We start from the raw sequence: 21,707 nt of genomic DNA, 5'->3' as shown, positions 1-21,707 counted from the left end.
GGCGTCTTCAGCTTCCTTCCATGAGGGGTTCTCAGAGTGAGTTTCCAAAACTCCAGAGTGCTGGTCCTAGAAGCAAGCTCACAGAGCACCTCCCACGGCCTCCATCAGGGACTGACCAACCATCCTCCTCTCCTGCGGCACCACCATCTCATTATAAAGCTGTGAACACTGAGATTCAGAGCAATAAGAAATGTACTTAAATTTGCCATCTGAGAAAATGCCAAAGCCAGGAGTCAGACTGGCTCTGTTTGATTAGAGCACAGCTGGACGTCATTTATTCTCCTTCCTTTCAGTTCCGTGGAGGCCCCTGGCTGAGTTCTGACCGATGAAATGCAGACAGAAGAGTATGGCCTGTTGGCCTAGCCCATGAAAATCCCCACCTGATCCTCTATGTCCTCTTTTCCTGATTTTCCACCTGAGTGTCCAATGTGAACTCAAAAACCACAGGTGGAAGATGGTGGTTCCTCCAACAACCAGATCCTTGAATGTCTGGGCAAAACCAAGCCCCTGGCTGCCATCAACAGCTTTAACATAAACAAAAAGTAAGTACCACTTGATCTAAAACACTGAGATGTTGGGCTTTAGTATATATAATTCTTCTCTAGGACAGTTCCTCAAGTGGTCACCCAGGTTCACACTGAATACCGCCGGGAACACAGAGTTCCCAGAACAGCCAGTTGTACCACCATGGTATAGCTCTGTTAAAGGGTTTCTCCTCCAACTTGGCCAAAACTAAACTCTCTGTGCCTTCGTTGGTCTGCTAGGGTTGCCATAACAATGGACCATAGACTGGGTGACTGAATTAACAGAAATTTACTTTCTCACTATTCTCAAAGCTAGAAATCCTAGATCAAGGTGTTGCAGGGTTGGTTCCTCCTGAGGCCTCTCTCCTTGGCTTGTAGATGGCTACCTGCTTGCTGTGTCCTCACGTGGCCTTCCCTCTGTGTGTGTCTGTGTCCTAATTTCCTCTTCTTATAAGGACAAGAGGTATAATGGATTAGGGTCCACCCTAATGACCTCATTTTACCTTAATTAATTCTTTAAAGATCCTATCTATGGCCGGTGTGGCTCCGTTGGTTAAGGGTCATCCCAGGCACCAAAAGGTCACCAGTTCGATTCCCACACAAGACAAAATCCCCATGTTGTGGGCTTGATCCCCAGTATGGGGCATGCAGGAGGCAGTTGATCGAGATTTCTCTTTCACATTAATGTCTCTCTCTCTCTCCCCCTCCTTTCCTCTCTCTATAAAAAAAAAAAAAAACAATGGAAATAAACATATTTAAAGGCTCCATCTACAAGTACAGTCACATTCTGAGGTCATGGGGCTTAGGATTTCAACATATGGACTGGGGGGGAGGGAGGAGGACACAATTCAGCTGATAGTCTTCTGCCTGCATGCCGCTTTCTGTCCTCAGAAATCCCAGGGGTTCAGATAACCCATCTTTGTAGATGTATTTAGGTAAACGGGAAAATTCCTGAACACAGTGTCCTTAAGGGGCTTCTATAACTTATTGGTGTCAGTTTCCTGGAGACAGAGATGACAAAGGACAGGATGGGCATGTGTAAGTGAATGGAGCAACCTGTTAGTGACTTCTGCTGCTCAATTTCTCATCTTTAGTCCCAAAGGTGCAACCTGAGGAAGAAGCACTCCACGGCCATGCAGTATTCTCACCTCTAAAATGGGAGAAATAAACTGTGAAACCCACCTCCCTTTAAACATGTGAGAGTCTGCATAGGTATCCTCAGAGGGGGAAACAGGGTGAGCCCTCCACCTCCGTGGTGTCTAGAGAGGACCTGGGGTATGGCAGTGGGGATGGGGGGTGGGCGGTGTGGTGCCCTCTGATGGCAATGAGCCCTGTCTGGCCAGAGGAGCCAAGACATGGACCACTGTGGCCAGTGTCCCTAGGGGACCTTCTTTTGATGTGTTCCTAGCTTCCTAGGTCACTCACCAGTGAGGTCCCACTGCTTTCATGGTGGAAAGGGTGGGGGTTTCCTACTCTGATGGTTCTCCCATGTGTTTGTACAGTTTACAAGCCTGTTCATGACTGAGTCCCACAGACTTCCTGCGAGATAAGAGGCATGTCTCTGTTCAAAAGGGATTGATTTCATTTTTCCTTATATCTTCCCCACCCCCCTGAGGAGAAAATGGGTGAGACATGGCTTACTTTCCTAATTTTACAAGACAGGAATCTGTGGCTCAGATGTGATGAGGGGGCAAACCTCATAAATGGGACAAACAGGTGGATGCTCCGGTCTCTTCTCTGCTGGGTGAGACTTCCAGGCTTGTGGAAGGACTCAATACGCTTGTGCAAGATGCTTTAAGGTTATGAAGTCATTAGATAAACATTTTTATTTCTCTGTTAAAGACAAAAAGGCAATTGTTCTGAGCTAAATTGTGTCTCCTTCTGTTGAAATCCTAACCCTCAGGGCTTTAGAATATGACTATATTTGGAGGTAAGGTCTTTAAAGAGGTGATTAAGATTAAATGAGGTCCCTGGGTGGACCCACTGGAGTAAGAATCCCATTTAACCGGTGTCCTTATAAGTAGAGGAGATTAGGACACACACAGGGGAGCAGCCATCTACAAGCCCAGGAGAGATGCCTCAGAAGAAACCAACCTGCCAACACCTTGATCTTGGACTTGTAGCCTCCTAGCAAGACTGTAGTTTCAGACACCTAGTCTGTGCTACTTTGTGGTAGCCCTAGGAAACGACACAACTCCCTTTAAGAAAATGATTGTGACGCCTTTGAAATCCATCTAGCACAATCAAGTGTATGGGCTCCCTCCTCCCTCCTCTTCCATTACACTAACAACCCTGAGCAAAGCACAGCATTATGCAAAAGGTTTGTGTAACTGTCACTCCTGGACTTGGTGGGATGGGTGATCTTAGGTAAGCTCAAAAGAGCAAAGGTTCCTCAGCTTTGGTGAGCAGGCTAATTGCCAGGCAGCCCCCAGGGGGTGATTAAGGACATCCCGTCCTCAGTGTGAGGGACAGATTTTACTTAACAGCCTTTCTTCAGACTGGCATGAGGGCGTAAACCAGGAGGAACCAAACAACTATACCAGAATGCCAGCGGCATGACCTGGCACACAAGGTGAGGGCTGGGCTCTCTACCCCCACTGGGGAAGACCTAGCAGCTAGATTCTCCATATTCACTCTAAAGATAAAATGGGGTGGCTTTGAAAGCCCACTCTTGTCTTGGTTCCCCTGACTCTGACTAGTACAGATTCTTGCTCTCAGAGCATCATTTCTCTGTCCAGTGACTGCAGAGAAAGCAACAGGTGTTCTTCAAGGACTCCATGGTGCTTGCACAATGGATACCTGGGAACCATGCCTGGAGCAGTGACCTGCCTCCACAGTGGTTCTCCTCTGACTTGTTTTGTGTCATGTACCTAAACAGAAACAAGAAACAGGATATCCCACTCAGCACAGACGTGCAGTTACCTGCACCCCGGTGACTTTCTCCAGCTCTTGCAGGGCCATGTCACTGTCGCGGACGAGGATGGTGACCATTCCTAAATCACGGGCTGGCTTCAGATTGGCCCCGATGTCATCCAAGAAAACAACCTGAACCCAAAGAGCATGGACACTAGCATCACTTCAACCAAAGCAAACTTCATGCATGAGAGACAACACCAAAATAAATACATTAATTTGTTAATAGTGACTATCTACACTGAGTGGCCAGATTATTATGATCTTTGAATGCATAATAATCTGGCTACTCAGTATATATATATTAGAGGCCCTGTGCATAAATTCGTGCATGGGTGGGGTCTGACCAGCCTGGCCAGGGGGAGGGGACATGGACGGTTGGCCAGCCTGCCTGCTGGTCGAACTCCTGGTCAAGGGGACAATTTGCATATTAGCCTTTTATTATATAGGATATACACTGAGTGGCCAGATTATTATGCATTCAGAGATCATAATAATCTGGCCACTCAGTGTATACTAATGAAAGGGTAATATGCTAATTAGACTGGATAGACCAGACATCTTCTCAACATTTGGAACTCCTTCCAGACAAAGCTGCAGCAGCTGCGAGGGCTGAGTGAGGGCAGGCAGCTGTGGCGGCCAGCAGTGGCAGCAGCAGCAGCAGGGTGATGGGGGCGGCGCCTTCCCCTGATAGGCCCAGTCGCCTCCCGCAGAGGCAGCGGGAGAGGGGACTGCGCGGTTCCGGAGCCTCCACAGAGGTTGGATGGGGTGCGATTGCAGCGCTTCAACCTCCCACAGCCCCTCCCCCAGCCGGGCTAGCCCCAGATCACACCCCCACACCAGTGGGAGCGGGTGGGGCCAGAGCTAAGAAGCAGTGAGCCTGGCTTCTGGTTGAGCCACATTTCCCCACTCCCCTGCCCCTGCTCAGCCAGAAGCCGGGCTCACGGCTGGTGAGCACAACGGAGGTGGCATGAGCTTCTCCTGCCTCCATGGCAGGTGGGCAGTAAGGAGCAAGAGGTCCTGGACTGTGAGCATCCCGGACTGTGAGAGGGATGTCTGAGTTCCAGCTTAGGCCCGATCCCCAGAGGGTCCTGGACTGAAAGAGGGCACAGGCCAGGCTGAGGGCCCCCTCCTTCCAGTGCACGAAATTCGGCCTCTAGTTTTACAATAATGAGATAAAGAATGATTTTTCTCTTCATGTAACTGTTTACTCTTAAAATTAAAGACATTTACTTACAGAAGAATCACATAAACACACAGATATATGTGTTCCCACATACACCTACTGGTTTTAGCCTGAATTCTGAAGCTGTGAGAATATTAAGGAAGAATATAAGTTATCAGAATGACATTAAAATTCAACTAGGAAGATCAATACGTATGAATTGACAAAAAAAGTATGTCTGAAAAAGAATTGTAATAAAGGCAGATAAGAAAACAAAGCTATGGTGGGTTAAAAAGAAAAATTTGGTACTAATAAAGAAATGAACCAAAAAATAATAATCAATGAGATAGAAGAGAGTCTAGGAATAGACCTAAATACAAATTACAGTTTATCTTCTAATAAAAGTGTCATGTCTAATTGATGAAGAAAAAGATTATTTAGTTACTAGAGGCCCAGTGCACGACATTTGTGCACTGGATGTGGGGGTGGGGGTGGGGTCCTTTAGCCTGGCCTGCACCCTCTCGCAGTCCAGGACTCCTCAGCGGACATCCCCCAAGGGGTTCTTAGTGCTGCTTCGGAGGTGGAGGTGGGAGAGGCTCCCACCACCCCCACTGCACTCACCAGCTGTGGGCCTGGCTTCTGGCTGAACAGTGCGTGTCATAGCAACCAGTTGTTCTGCCATTTGAGGGGAAAAGTGGATATTCCATATCTTACTTTAAAATAAATTTTGAATGGATCAAAGGTTTAAATTTTAATAAAAATAAAGGAGTAAGAGGTCCTTAGAGTAGTAGAAGAAAGCATGGATGCATTTATTTATAGTATTGGATTAGAGCAAGCCTGGACTTGTAAGCAGCTCCTTCAACCCAAAAGCCCTAAGTGAAAATACATTTACTTACGCTGAATGGCCAGATTATTATGATCTCTGAATGCATAATAATCTGGCCACTCAGTGTATATCCTATATAATATCCTATATAATAAAAGGCTAATATGCAAATTGTCCCCATGACCAGGAGTTCAACCAGCAGGCAGACCAGCCAACTGCCCATGTCCCTTCCCCTGGCCAGGTTGGCCGGACACCCACCCATGCACGAATTCATGCACCGGGCCTCTAATATATATATACTAGAGGACCGGTGCATGAAATTCGTGCACGGAGGGGGGTTGTCCCTCAGCCCAGCCTGTACCCTCTCCAATATGGGACCCCTCAAGGGATGTCCGACTCCCCGTTAAACGGGCAGTCGGACATCCCTCTCACAATCCAGGACTGCTGGCTCCCAACTGCTTGCCTGCCTGCCTTCCTGATTGCCCCTAACCGCTTCTGCCTGCCAGCCTGATCACCCCCTAACCACTCTGCTGCCAGCCTGTTTGCCCCCAACTTCCCTCCTCTGCTGGCCTGGTCACCCCTAACTGCCCTCTCCTGCAGGGTTGATCACCTCCAACTGCCCTCCCTTGCAAGCCTGGTCCCTCTCAACTGCCCTCCCTTGCAGGCCTGGTCCTTTTCAACTGCCCTCCCTTGCAGGCCGGGTGCCTCCCAACTGCCCTCTCCTGCTGGCCATCTTGTGGTGGCCATCTTGTGTCCACATGGGGGCAGGATCTTTGACCACAGGGGGGCAGCTATATTGTGTGTTGCAGTGATGATCAATCTGCATATTACTCTTTTATTAGATAGGATAGAGGCCTGGTGCATGGGTGGGGGCCAGCTGGTTTGCCCTGAAGGGTTTCCTGGATCAGGGTGGGGTTCCCTTGGGGCATGGGGCAGCCTGAGCGAGGGGCCTGTGGTGGTTTGCAGGCCGGCCACGCCCCCTGGCAACACAAACGGAGGCCCTGGTATCTGGAATTTATTTTTCTTCTACAATTGAAACTTTGTAGCCTGGAGCGGAGCCAAGCCTGGGGCTCCCTCTGCGGCCGGCAGCCATTTCTGTTGGGGTTATAATTGAAACTTTGTTGCCTTAAGCGGGTGGGCCCGGCCAGGGTGTGTGGAAAGCTTTGCTTCCCCTGTTGCCGGCAGCAACCCTGGCCTGCTCTCTCAAGCTCCGTTCTGCCGCCATTTGTTTGAATTTGTTTACCTTCTATAATTGAAACTTTGTAGCTTGAGTGGAGGCTTAGGCCTGGCAAGGGCAGGCAGAAAGCTTGGCTTCCTCTGTTACCTAGGAAACCTTTCTCTCTGTGGCTGTAGCCATCTTGGTTTGGGTTAATTTGCATGCTCGCTCTGATTGGATGGTGGGTGTGGCTTATGGGCGTGGCTTGTGGGTGTGTCGGAGGTATGGTCAATTTGCATATTTGTCTATTATTAGGTAGGATATACTGAGTGGCCAGATTATTATGCGTTCAGAGATCATAATAATCTGGCCACTCAGTGTATGCGCATATAAAAATTTAGAGCATTGTTATAATGCTTAACCCAGGGACTGAGGAGAGCAGAAGCTAAGTTTTAGAGAAAGGCCTTCCTGGTTTCATTGAGCCTGATAAGGATTCCCAATGATGGAGCTCAGGGTTTCATCGGATCAGGTGTGGATGAGGTGGGGCCAATAAGAAAGAGTCAGAAATGTCAGGGAAATAAATTTAATCTTGGTCCAATCACCTTTTTGAAGATTAGAGGAATACAATGCAAAAAGTGTTTTAGAATAGGTCATCTAGAGACAGGATGAAGACAGAATTTAGGGGTGCAGGGGTGCTTGGAAGACTATGGCAATATCGGAGCCCATTCCTATTCACCCTTTGGTGGGGTGACCCTGACTAGCCTTGTGGCCTTGGGAAAATCTCTCAGTGTTAAGACCTGTTTTTATAGGTAAACTAAGGCAGCTGGTCTAGAAGTATTCAATAATACCTATTTTGATCAAGGTCCTATAAAAGCCACAAAGAGGGGTCAGATGCCTATCTTTGGTAGAACTTTCTAGAAGAGATGGGTAAAAGTCCTTTAGAAGTCCTGGCCTGAGAGAAGTGGAACCTGCCACTGGACCTAGAACCTTCCTGCCAGGCCCCAGATATCCCCAACCTGCTCACTCCTCCTGGGTTTTTCTTTTTGGCAATATCTTTAGAACATTCTTTCCCAGTGTCTGAAAGGAAGCATCTACTATGTACCTCATTGGGGCTGGCCTTCAAGGTGTCCAACATAAACCTGTAGATCTGAGGATCAGGCTTGGCCATTCCAATCCGACATGACTCTATCAGGAAGTCAAAGTGCGGCCTCAGGTCACACATCAGCTGGGCCAGGCTGCTCCTCTGGGTGCTGTCATCCAGCCAGTTGTTGGTGAGGATGCAGGTTGTAAACCCTGAGCAAGAAGTCACTAGTGAACGGACCAGCTACAGAATTTTGCCCCGAGAAGCTCTGCCTGGAGCCAAGTAGGGTTCTACTCACTTACATCAACCACCTGATGCTGGGAAAGAATCATCTTCACCCTTAAGCACCTCCTGACACAGGGACACGAGAGTGAGCCCACCTTGTATATTAAGGGCTTTCAGAAGCCCAGATGGAGATGCTGCATCTGCCTCCGGACTGCCCTTCCAATACACCTTCCAGCCTGTGTTACTGCAAACTCTGCTCGACTGCATTTCAAAACACCTGCTTTGGCTTTCAGAGACTGCATTCCCATTTCAAAACGAGAGAAATGTAGTACAGAGATAGCAGTGCCCCCGGGCTTTCTTGGCCTAACCAGAGGGAGCAAGAACCCTGAGATACTGGAGACGAGATACAGCTGAGTCGATGGTGTGATGCTTTCCACATAATGTGAGTGAGAAATATGGGGTGCCTTAGCCACAGGCAGGCAAGTCTACTGATAAGTGGGTGGAGTGATTTCAAATACACTCATGAAGATTTGGGCTCTGACAATAAATAAATCGCCATTGAATGAACATGATCTCATGTCTTAGACCATTTGACACCATCTGAATCCAGATCACCCAACTCATAGCTCGTCCCTGTGACAACCAGAGGTTGAAAAAAATCATAGTTGTTTAAAAGACCTTATATCATCACTCTGATAAAAGGTTGGGTCATTCAGGCCATTACTAATGTCACCAGAGGGAGAGAATTTTGCTCACAAGGCAGTCTCCCTCAAAACACATTTAAATGTATCCTTACCAGGGGTTCTGGTGTGGTTGGGTCAGAAAATGGCCAGTATTAGATCCTTACCCTTTTTTTTGAGAGCGAGAACTGCCTGAAGCATGGAGTGGTTGATCTTCCTTGCTGAAATGGCCTTGCCAAAGATCTGACTGACAGAGAAATTCTCAGGGAGGCTAATTCCAGAATCCTCGGAGTGTTTCCTATAGTCTTCTTCCACGAGTGACACCCACTGTAAAAGTAAATTGTCCAGGGACTGTCAGTTGGCACAATCACTTGGAAAAGCTTTTGGCAGCATTTACTAAATCTGAATATGCATTCCTTGTTATTCAGCAACTTCACTCCTGGACACATACATTACAGGAAATGGAAATGTCTACATATATTCACTTAAAACATGTACAAAAATGTTCCTGGCAGCATTATTCCTAAGAGCCCCACACTGGAAAATACTCAAATGCCCCTCTATGGACTTAATTGTGCCCGCTCCCCACCCCCCCCACTTTAAATTCTTGTTGAAGTTGTAATCCCCAGGACCTCAGAATGTGACTGTCCTTGGAAATAGGGTCAAGCAGGGCCCTGGTGTCTGCTCTCTGTGGGGGCCCTGCAGGGGACTGCTGGCCCCTCGCTGCCACGGCCAGGGGCAAGCAGGGCCCTGCTGTCTGCTCGCTCGCTGTGAGGGACTGCTGTCTGCTCGCTTGCTGTACCTGGGTCCCAGGGATGTTCCTGCCTCGCACCTGGCCGCTCCGTGCCTGCGTGCATAGGCCCGGAGTGGCCGGGGGGTCGTTCTGGGACCCCAGCCGCTCCGGGCCTACATGCAGGCCTACAGGCTCAGAGCAGTCTGGTTCCCGAGGACACCTATCCCTGAGACGCAGGCCGCTTGGTGCCGGCGTGCACATAAGCAGCCGTGGGGCGGGAACATCCGCCACGTTGCCATGGCATAGATGTTCCCACCCCGCCCCCGGCTACTCCACACCTGCGTGCATAGACCCAGAGTGGCCAGGGGTCGTTCTGGGACCTCGGCTGCTCTGGGGCTATGCCTGGGCCTACAGGCTCAGAGCGGCCTGGGTCCCGAGGATGCCTGTCCCTGGGACGCAGGCCGCTTGGTGCCGGCACATGCGCAAGCAGCCACCCTACCCCCAGCCGCTCCAAGCCTGCATATGCAAATTAACCCACCATCTTTGTTGGGTTAATTTGCATACTCACTCCTGATTGGCTGTGGGCATTGCCGAGGTATAGTCGATTTGCATATTTCTCTTTTATTACTGTAGATAATTCCATTCCTATGAGGAAGGACATCGTGTCCTGTAAGGACAGATGAACCCTGAAGACATTATGCTCAATGAAATAAACCAGTTACACAAAGACAAATATTGCATGATTCCACAAACATAAGGTACCTGTAGTAGCTAAATATGTAAAAAGAGAAAGTTCAATAGCAGTTACAGGGTGAGCCGAGATAAAAAGTAAGCTATTGTTTAATGGGTATAGAATTTCAATTTTACAAGACCAAGAGTTCTAGAGATGGATGGTATGCAATATGAATATACTAATACCACTGAATTTATATTTAAATATAATCAAGTTGGTAGATTTTATGGTATGTATATTTTACCAAAATTAAAAAAAAAAAAAAAAGCTACTTTGGCTATTGTAACTCCCTGGCATAGACCTTGAAAAGTTTGGAAATTCCCCAGTCACTGAGGTATGTCTCTCTGCTTGGCCCCAAAAGACAATAACCCAGACTAAAATGTCCCTTTGTGTGTCTCTGGGCTTCCAGCCCATCTTGTGAGTTAAAGGCCATAAGGGGTACATGGATAAAGCAGACACGGCTCTGCCCTCACAGGGGCATGGTCGGTGCGGGAGATGGGCATGGAGGCACTGAATGCCTTCTCAAGGGTGTCCCTTACCTGGGAAAACATGATCTCTCCCCTCATGAGACGGAAACTGCAACTATCCGGGTCTCCTTTCTTGAAAACTTCATTGAGAAAGCCTCTGAAAGACACAATGTCACAAATGTCCGATGACTTCATCACAGTGGCAAATGGGGACAGACACCATTTATATCTGTGGTAGGCAGTTAGACAGACATGAGCAGAGCGAGGATGATGGGCCTGGAGCTGAAATACACCTGACTCCTAGATGTATTTACTGAGGGTCAGAACCTCAATGTCCTGGGGGCTTAATGCTTAAGGGATATTCTCTGTTCCCCCTGTTCATTCCCCCTCTGGCGGGGGGGTCTAATCCACATGACCAGCAATATGAAAGGTCAGGGGGTCTAAACCTCATGACCAGCGATATGCAAGGGGAGGAAAGGTTACTCTGAGGGCAAAGTCCTTATTTTCCCAGTTTTTCCCATTGCTAGGCACCTGGGGCTTTCCACCCTGGTAACCTTCTGTACATGGTCTGTTGTCCTTGCTCTGCTCATATCTGTCTAACTGCCCACCACAATGTAGATGTAATGAACAGTATGTTTAAAAGTTGCTAAGAGAGACAAATCTTAAAACTCCTCATCAAAAGAAAATAGTTATAAATAAAATACTGATTTTAGTTTTCAATAAAATTGGAAATTTAGCAATCATGTTTTGTTGTAGTAAAACATACATGACATAAAACTGACCATTTTAACCACTTTTTAAAAATATATATTTTATTGATTTTTTACAGAGAGGAAGGGAGAGAGATAGAGAGTTAGAAACATCAATGAGAGAGAAACATCGATCAGCTGCCTCCTGCACACCCCCTACTGGGGATGTGCCTGCAACCAAGGTACATGCCCTTGACTGGAATCGAACCTGGGACCCTTTAGTCTGCAGGCCAATGCTCTATCTACTGAGCCAAACCAGTTATGTCCATTTTAACCACTTTTAAAAAATATATATTTTTTTGATTTCAGAGAGGAAGAGAGAGGGAAATATCAATGATGAGAGAGAATCATTGATCAGCTGCCTCCTGCATGACCCCAGTCGGGTCCAGCCTGCAACCCGAGTATGTGCCATGACTGAGAATCGAACCTTGACCTCCTGGTTCATAGGTCGATGCTCAACCACTGAGCCACACTGGGCGGGCACATTTTAACCACTTTTAAGTGTACAGCTCAGTGGCATTAAGTACATCCACATTGTTGTGCAACCATCACCACAATCCATCTCCAGAACATTTTCATATTCACATCTTTGCCAACCTGAAACTCTGCACACATTAAACCAGAAATCCCCATTCCCCCCTCCAGCAATAATTTTAAATCAGATTACATTGCATATATTTCGCAACCTCCTCAAGCTCCCACAAATAATTAACTATATATGAAATGTAATCGTACACTGTTAACTACAATTATCTGTTAGTGATTTTTACACAACTGAATGATTGAAACTTACCATTATATCTAAAACTCATTACCTGTCCCCCAAAGGGATTCTTTACATATTGAATCCATACATTAATAGCTGATAATGTATTGGGCAGAGCAGCTGAAAGCAGCAGATCTGTCCTATAATAAAACTGAAGGCAAAGTAATTCACCCACCTTGGGGAAAGTTTTGGCATGAGTGAGTGGGGGAGGCTGGAAGGAAGGAAAGCTAAACAGACCTGGGTGTGGCAGTGTGGGGGAGAAGACCGGTGTTGTTTCCACCCCAACTGGCCAACAACAGGTGAGTGTACTGCCATTCAATGCTGCCAAGAGTCAGCACAGACATGTGGACGAAAAGAGGCCTCATACTAAACCTGGCAAGCTCAGGGGAGGCCTGGGTGGTGGCCTTACAAACTCAGAGACCTAAAATAGCCACATAGGATGGTCTGAAATTTAAAACTTTTTAATCAAAAGCAGTTTGTGGTCTATAAGACAAACCTACAGCCAACATCATACTCAATGGGAAAACACTAAAAGCATTTCCCTTAAGGTCAGAAACCAGACAAGGATGTCAGCTTTCACCACTCTTTCCACTGGAAGTCCTAGCCACAGAGATCAGACATGAAGAAGAAATACTAGTAAAAGGCATCCAAATTGGAAAAGAGGAAGTAAAACTGTAATTATTCATAAATGATATGATATTGTACATAGAAAACCCTAAAGACTCCACACACAAAAACTGCTAGATATAATAAATGAATTTGCAAAGTAGCAAGATACAAAATTAACACCTGGAAACCAATAGCATTTTTATACACCAATAATGAATCCTCAGAAAGAGAAACTAAAAAAACAATCCCATTTACCATTGCAACAACAATAAAAAATATCGGGGAATAAAGTTAACCAAGGAGGTAAAAGACCTGTACTCAGAAAACTACAGAACATTGAAAAAGGAAATAGAGGAAGACACAAGAAAGTGAAAGCATGTACCATGTTCATGGATAAGAAAAATTAACATAACTAAAATGTCCAAACTACCCAGAACAATCTACAGATTCAACACAAACCCTATTAAAATACCAATGACATATTTCACAGATCTACAACAAATACTCCAAAAATTTATATGCAACCAAAAAAGGACCCGAACAGCAATCTTGAGAAAGAAAAACAAAGATGGAGGGATCACAATACCAGGTATCAAACTATACCACAAAGCCATTGTAATCAAAACAGCTTGGTATTGGCACAAAAACAGTCATATAGGTCAATGGAACAGAACAGACCCCAGAAATCAATCCAAGCCATTATGCTCAATTAATACTTGACAAAGGAGGCAAGAGCATACAATGGAAAAAAGATAGTTTCTTCAATAAATGATGTTGGGAAAATTGGACAGGTACCTGCAAAAATAAAATGAAACTAGACCACCAACTTACGCCATACACAAGAATAAACTCAAAATGGATAAAAGACTTTAATGTAAGTTGTGAAAACATAAAAATCCTAAAAGAAAAGCATAAGCAGTAAAATCTCAGACATCTCATGTAGCAGTATTTTCACAGACACATTGCAAATTCATTTATTATATCTAGGCAAGGGAAACAAATTAACAAATGGGACGACATCAAACTAAAAAGCTTCTGCACAGCAAAAGAAACTATCAACAAAATTAAAAGGAAACCTACGGTATGGGAAAACATATTCAACAATGATACATTTGATAAGGGTTTCATTTCCAAACAAAACAAAGAACTCATACACATCAACACCAGGAAGACAAACAATCCAATTAAAAAATGGGCAAAGGACCTAAATGAACATTTCTCCAAAGAGGACATACAGATGGTCAATAGATACATAAAAAAATGCTCAAAATCACTAATCATCAGAAAGATGCAAATTAAACTACAAGTTATCACTTCACACCTGCCAGAATGGCTACCATCAATAAATCAACAAACAGCAAGTGCGGGCAAGGATGTGGAGAAAGGGAATCCTAGTACACTGCTGGTGGAATTCAGATTGGTGCAGCCACTATAGAAAACAGGATGGAGATTCCTCAAAAAATTTTTAAATGGAGCTGCCATTTGATCCAGTAATCCCACTTCTGGGAATATATCGTAAGAATCCCCAGACACTAATCAGAAAGAATATATGCACCCCTATGCTCATAGCAGTGTTATTTACAACAGCCAAGATTTGGAAGCAGCCCAAGTGCCCATCAGTAGATGAGTGGATAAAAAAGCTGTGGCACATTCCCACAATGGAATACTGTGAAGCTGTAAAAAAAGGATTTCTTACTCTTTGAGACAACATGGATTGACCTGGAGAGTACTACTGGTATGCTAAGTGAAATAAGCCAGTCAGAGAAAAACAAATATCACATGATCTCATTTATAAGTGAAATCTAATGAACAAAATAAACTGATGAACAAAATAGGTCCAGAGGTATGGATGCGTGGAACAGAAAAACAGACCTCAGTGTGTGTGTGTGTGTGTGTGTGTGTGTGTGTGTGTGTGTGCATGTGGTGTGGGGGACAGGAAGAGATTAACCAAAAATCATATATGCATATATAAGCATAGCCCATGAACACAGACAATAGCATGGGGAAGGCCCGGGGAATTGAGGGGGGCGAAAAGGGAGAAAATGGAAGACATCTGTAATAATGTCAATAATAAAATTTTTTTTAAAAAGCGGTTCATGGCTGGTAGTCATGTCCTAGCTAGAATCTTCCCTGACAGAATCTTCACTTTAATGGAGCCTATTGTCTTTTTACATCACCATAACAAACCTTTGGAGTATAGGGTAACTTCCCTTTATCTGGACCACACTCCGCACAACCACAAATCCTCCCACTGTTATTGTTTTGTTAATTATGTAAGAGAAGTATGTGTCTATCATTTTACTTTTTATCTAATCTCAGAAGTTGCTCCCTTTCTCCCCACCCTCCATCCTCTGCTTTGCTTTCTCCCGCCTCCCTAATCTATCAGCAATGGATTTCATGTAACCCACTTATACCCCCAGTTTGGGTTGTAATATATAAAATAAGGTGCAAAACTGCCATTCTCTGGAGTATTTTCCCAATCCACTGAGATTTTGCTTCCATGCAATTTTCATCAATTTGGCTCAAAAAAAATCACAAAACTTCTTTATAGGTTTGAATGTTTCTTACATTGACATTTACTTGGCGTAGTGTGGCAGGATTCCGAAGAAGCCCACCCAGGACCACCCTGCGGACCCAGTGCCAGTATCCAGCAAGGGGTCTATTGTGCCCCCCACAAGCTCATCGTTTTGCATTGAATGGACTTGGGTGAGTTTCACTTGGAATTCCAGACCTCCCTATTTCAGGGTAAGAGGCCTTAATTTTATTCCAGCTGCATTTTTACGATTTTTTAAATTTACCTTTATTGTTGAAAATATTACAGATGTCCCTTCCTCCCCCCATTCACCCCTTCCACCCAATCTCTCCCCCCACCCCACTTCCCTCTGAGATTCTTCAGTCTGTTCCATGCTTCCATGTCTCTGGACCTATTTTGTTCATCAGTCTATTTTGTTCATTAGATTCCACATATAAGTGAGGTCATGTGATATTTGTCTTTCTCTAACTGGCTTATTTCGCTTAGCATAATACTCTCCAAGTCCATCCATGCTGTCTCAGAGATCCTTCTTTTTTACAGCTGTATGGTATTCCATTGTGTGGATACACTACAGCTGTTTTATCCACTCATCTACTGATTGACTCTTGGGCTATTTCCAGATCTTAGCTATTATAAATAATGCTGCTATGACGTAGGGGTGCATACATTCTTTCTGATTGGCATTTCTGGCTTCTTAGGATATATTCCCAGGAGTGGGATCACTGGGTCAAATGGCAGTTCCATTTTAAATTTTTTGAGGAACTGCCATACTGTTTTCTTTAGTGGCTACACCAGTCTGCATTCCTACCAGCAGTGTACAAGGGTTCCCTTTTCTCCATATCCTCGTTAGTACTAGATGACTTATTAATAGTAGCCATTCTGGCAGGTATGAGGTGATACCTCATTGCAGTTTTAATTTGCATCTCTCTGATGATTAGTGACTTTGAGCATTTTTTCATATATCTCTTGGCCATTTGTATGTCCTCTTTGGAGAAGTGTCCATTTACGTCCTCTGACCATTTTTTAATTGGATTATCTTTTGTTAAGTTGTATGAGTTATTCATGTATTTTAGAAATTAACCTCTTATCAGATGTATCACAGGCAAATATTTTCTCCCATGCAATGGGATCCCTTTTCATTTTGTTGATGGTTTCTTTTACTGTGCAGAAGCTTTTTAGTTTGATGTAGTCCTATTTCTTTATTTTCTCCTTTGTTTCCCTTGTACTCAGAGATGTATTGGCAAACATATTGCTACAAGAGATGTCTGAGATTTTGCTGCCTATGGTTTCTTCTAGAATTTTTATGGTTTTAGGACTTACATTAAAGTCTTTTATCCATTTTGAGTTTATTCTTGTGTATGGTGTTTCTCTGTGTTTTTGTTTTTTGGGGTTTTTTTTGCATGTACCTGTCCAATTTTCCTAACACCGTTTATTTAAGAGACTGTCTTTACTCCATTGTATGCTCTTGCCTCCTTTGTCAAATATTAATTGAGCATATAGCCATTACACTCGATGGCTTGGGTCGGTTTCTGGGGTCTCTGTTTTGTTCCATTGGTCTATATGCCTGTTCTTGTGCCAATACCAGGCTGTTTTGATTACAATGGCTTTGTAATATAATTTGATATCCCGTATTTTGATCCCTCCTACTTTGTTCTTCTTTCTCGAGATTGTTGCGGCTATTTGGAGTCTTTTTGGTTCCATATAAATTTTTGAAGTATTTGTTGTAGATCTGTGAAATATGCTGTTGGTATTTTAATAAGGATTGTGTTGAACCTATAGATTGCTATAGATTGAGTAGTTTGGACATTTTAATGATGTTAATTCTTCCAGTCCATGAACACAGTATATTCTCCTGTTTATTTGTATCTTCCTGTATTTATTTTTTCAATGTCCTGTAGTTTTCCAAGTATAGGTCTTTTACCTCCTTGATTAAGTTTATTCCCAGGTATCTTATTATTATTAATTTTTTTTCAATGATAAATAGTATTGTTTTTCTAGCTTCTCTTTCTGAGGGTTATTTGTGTATAAAAATGCCATCGATTTCTGGGTGTTAATTTTGTATGCTGCTACTTTGCAGAATTCATTTATTAAATCTAGTAGGTTTTTTGGTGGAGTCCATAGAGTTTTCTAAAATCCTCGAATGGAACTAAGGTTAAGGGTTGACAGAACCTAAGATAATGCCAGAGGAAAAAATGGGTGGCTGGTTTTAAACTTTGGCCTTTCAATTGGAATATCCTTCTGAGAGTCTGAGTGCCTGGGGTTGCAGGCTCGATCCCCAGTGGGAAGTGTGCAGAAGACAACTGATCGATGATTCTCTCTCATCACTGATGTTTCTGTCTCTCCCTCTCCATTCCTCTCTGAAATCAATAAAAAAATATATTTTTAAAAATGAGCTGCTATATTTGGTCAAACATTTAATTAACTCACCCCTCACGCCTTGGCAGGGACAGACTAAATGATTTCATGGCCCTTATACGACCTGTGGGCCAGACATTCCCCACCCCCGAGTTAAAATGACTAAAATGCAGTTTTCTTTGGATGCCTAAATTAATTTTCTCACATGCAAAATTAGAAAAATGCTGGCTCTAAAATTAAACTGAATGGCCCTGGCCAGTTTTCTCAGTGGTTAAAGCTTTGGCCCATGGACAAAGGGTCGCAGGTTCGAATCCTGGTCAAGGGCAAATATCTTGGTTGCAGGTTTGATCCCCAGCCCTAGTGGGGCCCATACGGTAGGCAACCAGACAATGTGTCTTTCTCACATTGATGTTTCTCACTCTATCTTCCCTCTCACCCTCTCCTCCCTCCCTTCAACTTTCTCTCTCTAAAGATCAATGGAAAAAATACCCTAAAGTGAGATTAAAATAATAATTAATAATAATAATAAAATTAATGAATGGGAAACATTATCTTGATTGGGAAATTAGAAGCTTCTAGGAGAAGCGTGGGTAAATTCTTTTTTTAAAAAAGGGAGAAAATAAATTAATAAGAAATTTTAGAAACTGTCTCTGAACTAAAAAAGGCTTCTGAAGCCAATACCCCATCCCTCCCCTTCTACAGCTCCTCCACTCTACTTGCTCTCTGAGCTCCCTTGTCCTGACTTGCACTCCCCCCTCTCTTTTTCCTTCCCCTTCTCTCTACATCTCCTCCACTACCACTCCCTATGGACCTAAGGGAACATAAAAATAGGAATTCAGACAAGGATTCTAGCAGCTCCCTTTGAAGAATAGCTGGTCTCGGGCAGAGAGAAACCAGAAATTGTTCCCCTATTTTCTCTGGGACCCTGATGGGTTCACAAAGAAATTTGATTAAACTGTTAGAACATGTAACCCTGGCTATTCTAACCTATTTCAGTTAATATACCTACTGGTTTCTGGGAGCAAAAGCAACAGAATTACTAAATAAGGTTCACAGGAAAGCTCCTGCAGAGAGGTCTGTCCACATTGAAGATGAGAGAAAACTGACATGGGATTTAGAAAAACACACAAAAACAGAAGCAATCAGAGGGCTGCTCTGAGGACTATTGTATCATAAATAATTGAATGAGATACAAGACGCCTTAAGGTGCCAATTAATTAGGAGTCGTTTATTGCCCTCGGCCCAGAGGGAGGTGTCTCTTCCAAATCTCTGGGCCCCAAAATAGAGGAAGTGTCTCTCATTTATACTTTTCGAGCCTCTTTGTTTGCAGATATTACAAAGGGCTCTGTGTGAGTTATTGTTACAGACAGTTGTAACCTTGACTACATAATGAGTTTACTATACTTGGCATAAGAATATGGGAATTATCTATTACATTGGATGGCTAGCTTGTAAGCTCAGAGAGTTAAGTTTATCTTTTTCTATTATTTGAACTAAAAACAACATCATTTTACAGAATAACAGACTGTCTTAAAGTGACAGAGTTTATAATGACACACTTTACAGGACTAGGGACTATCTAACAATAGCAGAGAATTCAAACAGTAGTTTTATACATGATGGAGATTACTATGCCTCGCTATGACAAGGCATTTCCCCTTCTCTTTACTAATAGTTAAGAAGAAGTTAAAATTACTATTAAAAAAGAAGAGAAATTACTAAAGCCCTTGAAATACTGGAGCTCCTTTATCTGTTCCTGACCACACCTAACTAAGCTGGAGGAAAGCTTCTGTGCAAATAGTAGGGAGATCTAATCATACCAATTGGGAAAACAATGATTTTAAAGAAACCTCCCTCCACAAGGAGAACTGAATGTTCGTTACAGGATGTTCCAATGCAACTTCAGGCCTTTTGCAATCACCAATAACCTTTATGCACAAACTGGAATGAAACCAAGTATAGAAGATTACTTTTAAAAAGTGGCTTATAATTCCATGCACGAGCCCCTGTAATTCCCCTATCCTTCCAGTAAAGAAACCAAATGGAAAAAGGTGGAGATGCATATGAGATCTCAGAGCTATAAATAAGATAGTTATTCCCGGATATCCTGTGGTTCCAAATCCACATACCTTACTATCAGCCATTTCTGGGGACTGCCAATATTTTTTAGTAATAGATTTATGTAGTGCCTTTTTCAGCATTCCAGTAGGAAAGACAATTAATACCTCTTCGCTTTCACCTGGGAAGACTAAAAGTTTACTTGAATAGTAATGCCCCAGGGATATACAAAGAGTGCTACTGTGGACGAAAGGGGCCCCTGCTCACCTGACAAGCTCAGGGAAGGCCTGCGTGGCAGTATTGCAAACCAGAGACCTAAAGCAACCACAAAGAATGGTCTGAAATTAAACTTGAACTAAAAGCAGTTATGGTGGGTAGTTACATCCTAGACCAGTACCTATACTGACAAGGTCAACCTTTACATTAACTGAGCCTATCTGTTTTTTTGTATCTATAATAACACTAGAGGCCTGATGCACAAATTCATGCACAGGTGGGGTCCCTCAGGGTGGCCTGCGGGGATCGGGCCCCAGCTTGCACCCCCAGCCTCGCAACTCCAGCTAGCACCCCAAGCCTCACAGCCCCGCCTGGCACCCCGCCCCTGCCACTGGTCGCTGCCTGCTGGGTAATTGATCGGGGCTGGGCCCCCGCTTGCAACAGCCTTGGTGTGGCACTGCCCGCTCACCTGCTCCACCATCCCACTGCAGTCCTGCTCTCGTCAGGGCACATCAGGGCCAGCAGTGCCTCCACTGCCACCCACTGCCAGCACTGCGTTGCCGACACCCACCATGTTCCACACCACCCCTGGTGGTCAGTGCACGTCATAGCAAGCAGTCGAACTCTCAGTTGAACAACCGCCTGAGGGGACAATTTCCATATTAGGCTTTTATTATATAGGACTAGGGGCCTGGTGCACGAAGATTCATGCACAGGGGGTGGGTCCCTCAGCCAGACCTGCACCCTCTCCAATCTGGGAGCCCTCAGGAGAGCCCTCTCCATTCCGGGAGTTTCTGTCTGTCTTTACAATCATATGAGCAAATTGTCTGAGATCCCCAACCCAGTTTGGTTTGGTGCTCACAAAATAATAGAGGTCTTTTTTTTTTCCTTTGCTCCATTGGTGGAGATTTCCTAGAAGTTGCAGGATATCTTCCCTTTAATTTTTCCTTGACACTGTGACTTTACTTATGTCTCTCCCCTTTGCTTTCCCTCCATCCCCCACCTGCAACAGTAACTTGCTCCAGGCTCACTTTGCTCTAGTGTCTAGGAGATCCGGCAATGCGTCTGCCACCAGAACTATGATTCCCAGCATTCCTGGTGCTCCCTGCACTCTGGGCTTCCGCTTCTGGTCCAGGGGCTGCCACCAGAACTACGATTCCCAGAATTCCTGGTGCTCCCCATGCTCTTGGTTTCCGCTTTCGATCCAGGGACTGCACAAACCAAGAGGACTGCAAACTCCAGCTGCCCCCAGGCCGGGCTGACAGGACCAGACACTCCAGTGGCGTCCCTGGGACCAATGCGTCCCTGTGACCAGCACGCGCGTGCACAAACGCCAAGCGGCTGGGGTCCTGGGGACACCCACCACGTCACCCCGGCTATGCAGAGGGCAGGTGGGCATCCAACCCTGCCCCAGGCCACTTAGCACCTGCACGCACAGGCCCCGAGCAGTTGGGGGTGGGGGTGGGGAGGGGGGCAGGAACACCCCTGGCTGCTCAGTGCCTGCGTGCGTGCATGCTGCCCACAGGCCTGCCATCTTTGTCAGGTTAATTTGCATACTCACTCCTAATTGGCTGTGGGTGTCATGGAGGTACAGTCAATTTACATATTTGTCTATTATTAGTATAGATACCCTTGAAATGTCTGCATAACTTGTAACTTCCCTTTTTCTGAACCCCTTGGGGCACAACCTAATATGCTGGGTGCCAGGACAGATAACACAAATCATCATGTTAATTGTTCCTGCACCCACCTAAGTATGTGTCTATCATTTTGCTTTTTATCCAATCCCAGGGATTTACCCCACCTCCCCACCGCCCCCTGCTTTGCTTTCTCCCACCTCTCTAATCTATCACCAATGGATTTCATGTAACCCACCTATGTCCCTTCCTTTGATTGCAATATATAAATATAGATGTAA

General features: G+C 44.7%; 1 protein-coding gene across 1 annotated transcript in view; it reads right to left on the bottom strand.

The window, feature by feature from the left end:
• The window catches only part of EPHX2 (epoxide hydrolase 2), a 60,777-nt gene that overhangs the window by 28,894 nt on the left and 10,176 nt on the right, over positions 1-21,707 (bottom strand). The window contains exons 2-5 of the mRNA XM_008150736.3: positions 10,576-10,660; positions 8,738-8,897; positions 7,687-7,877; positions 3,447-3,569 (exon numbers count right to left, since the gene is read on the bottom strand). Of these exons, the coding sequence (XP_008148958.2) occupies positions 3,447-3,569; positions 7,687-7,877; positions 8,738-8,897; positions 10,576-10,660 (559 nt within the window). The remainder of the gene's footprint in view (positions 1-3,446; positions 3,570-7,686; positions 7,878-8,737; positions 8,898-10,575; positions 10,661-21,707) is intronic.

Source organism: Eptesicus fuscus, chromosome 6 (genome assembly GCF_027574615.1).
Source record: "Eptesicus fuscus isolate TK198812 chromosome 6, DD_ASM_mEF_20220401, whole genome shotgun sequence".
Taxonomy (NCBI): domain Eukaryota; kingdom Metazoa; phylum Chordata; class Mammalia; order Chiroptera; family Vespertilionidae; genus Eptesicus; species Eptesicus fuscus.
The sequence above is the reverse complement of the archived record's forward strand: the minus strand, read 5'-3'. Positions and strand labels throughout refer to the sequence as shown.